At 43.2% G+C, this 2,035-nt stretch overlaps 1 protein-coding gene across 1 annotated transcript; it reads right to left on the bottom strand.

Moving 5' to 3' along the window:
* Positions 1-976: 976 nt before the first annotated feature.
* Positions 977-1,792, bottom strand: LOC143541870 (uncharacterized). The gene has a single exon (XM_077034570.1). It carries the CDS (start codon positions 1,790-1,792, stop codon positions 977-979), a length of 816 nt encoding a protein of 271 aa, XP_076890685.1.
* Positions 1,793-2,035: the final 243 nt, after the last annotated feature.

Below are 2,035 nucleotides of genomic sequence, written 5' to 3'. Positions count from 1 at the left end.
CAGCAATTTTCTTATTGGCATCTAAGATGTGACAACACTTGACACTGAAATCACTTTATAGTTTTGAAAAGTCTTTGTTTGATGCTTCTAGTTTTTCTGTAAGACCCTTCTCAAGTTTGTTAAATGTAAAGTTTTCATGTTTTATATTTTCCATTTCCCTAACAAGATTACTATTATGCACACGAAATGGCTCTACCTTTCTAATGCATGCTTGAGAACATAAATTAGAGTTTACCTCAGATGAACCAGTAGGAGTAGAAGCCATGAAAGCAAACTGGACACTCTTCACCTAATCTTCAGTCTCATTTCCTTCTTCAACATCATCAACTTGAGCGACGTTTGCAGTCTGACCCAAAATAGTGAGTGCCTCCATCTGATCAGCCCAGTCAAACTGTTGTGCAACTAATCCTTGCTCGTTTCTTCCAGCAACAGCATTATCTCCCCTTGCACCATTCACAGGAACCAGAGCCCTTTCAGTATTTCCCTCCTTTACTGGATTTGTGCATTCTCTAGCAAAGTGTCCTGGTTCATGACAGTTGTAGCACCTGACGTTCTCCTTGTTGAAACCCACCATTTTGTTTGCAGGTAAGTTCCAATTGTTCCTGCCAGTCCTTTTGGTGAACTTCTTCGCTCTGAATACAGCCATGGCAATTTACCAGGAGATGTCCATCTCTTCCACGTCATCAGGATGGATCTGATCCAGTTCAGTAGAACCGACTGGTTGAACAAGGTCTCTAGCAAGAAAGGCATTATAGCAGTTCATGAAGCCTGCCATGAGAGCAATATTCTCTTGAGTTTCCTTTGAGATGGCAGGTCCTTAGGCAAGAGACTTGCTGGAAGAAGCAACACTAGGTTGGGGTTGAGACTGTGGAGATGGCTGTGGAAAGAATATGGAAGCAGGCGGCTGTGGCTAAGGTGTAGGTGGAGTGAATTGGCTTTGAGTTCATTTGAACATGGAAAAGGTTCCATTTGGCTGCTACGGCTGCGAGTACACACCCTGAGAGGACTTGAACATGGAGAAGTTGTCTTGTGATATAAGTGCGTTGTTAGATGATCCGGCGTATCCAGCAGCAGTATATGAATTTGCATGGTTGATTGCTCGTTGTTTGTCATCCATATCACATGACTTGATAATAGCGATCACCTCAGATAGAGTTAGTCTAGAAAGATCCTTTGTCTTCTTGATAACAGCAACGTTCATATCCCATCCTTGTGGCAGAGAGTTGATCAACTTGTTGTTGGTTTCAATGAGAGTTAAGTGTATGTTGATTGATCTCATCTCGGTTACAAGTGTGACGAATCTTTGCAGCTGACTTTCCAAGGACTCACCCAGAACATGATTGAACATATTAAACTTTTGGCGCAGCAAGACCTGACGACTGCGCTTCATGTCTTCGTTTCCCTCATAGACCTCTATCAGTGCCTGCCATAAGTCTTTTGCTGATTGCAACTCGCGGAATCCTTGAGCAATCTCAGGTGACAGGGCCAAAGTAAGATTGTCAAGTGCCCTCTCATCTTCTTCTACCTTGTCATAGTCAGCATCAACGTACAATTCGATAGGCTTGACAGCAATCTCTCCTTCGGCTGTTTCATATGTGATCGGTTGAGGACCTCTAACTATGCTCCTCCACACCTTAGCATCTTTCATCTTGACATACTTTTTGAACCTGAATTTCCATTCATAGAATCCTTCGTGCTTCAGCAGACGGGGCACACTTGTAGCAGTACCCATAATGGAGTCTAACTCCTGGTGAAGTGCTGAGTTAACGGATGCGTTGATGGATTGATCCATGATGATTATAAACCCAAAACAAACCCAAAGACTGACCCGAGAACTAGATACTTGACCCGAGAACCCAATTGATGATCCAAGAACTAAACCGTCTATCCGAGAACCCAATTAGTTACCCAAGAACCCGAATAATGACCCGAGAACTGCTGAGTCAACCAGAGAACTAGTGAACCAAAGAACCAGTGAACCAGTAAACTATCTCGAGAACCCTCAATCTTGGCCGAGAACAATTTGGCCAAAAAC

Source organism: Bidens hawaiensis, unplaced genomic scaffold, assembly GCF_021521415.1.
Source record: "Bidens hawaiensis isolate Kalapana, Puna unplaced genomic scaffold, B.hawaiensis_p1.1 tig00012684_1, whole genome shotgun sequence".
NCBI classification, from domain to species: Eukaryota; Viridiplantae; Streptophyta; class Magnoliopsida; order Asterales; family Asteraceae; genus Bidens; species Bidens hawaiensis.
The sequence above is the reverse complement of the archived record's forward strand: the minus strand, read 5'-3'. Positions and strand labels throughout refer to the sequence as shown.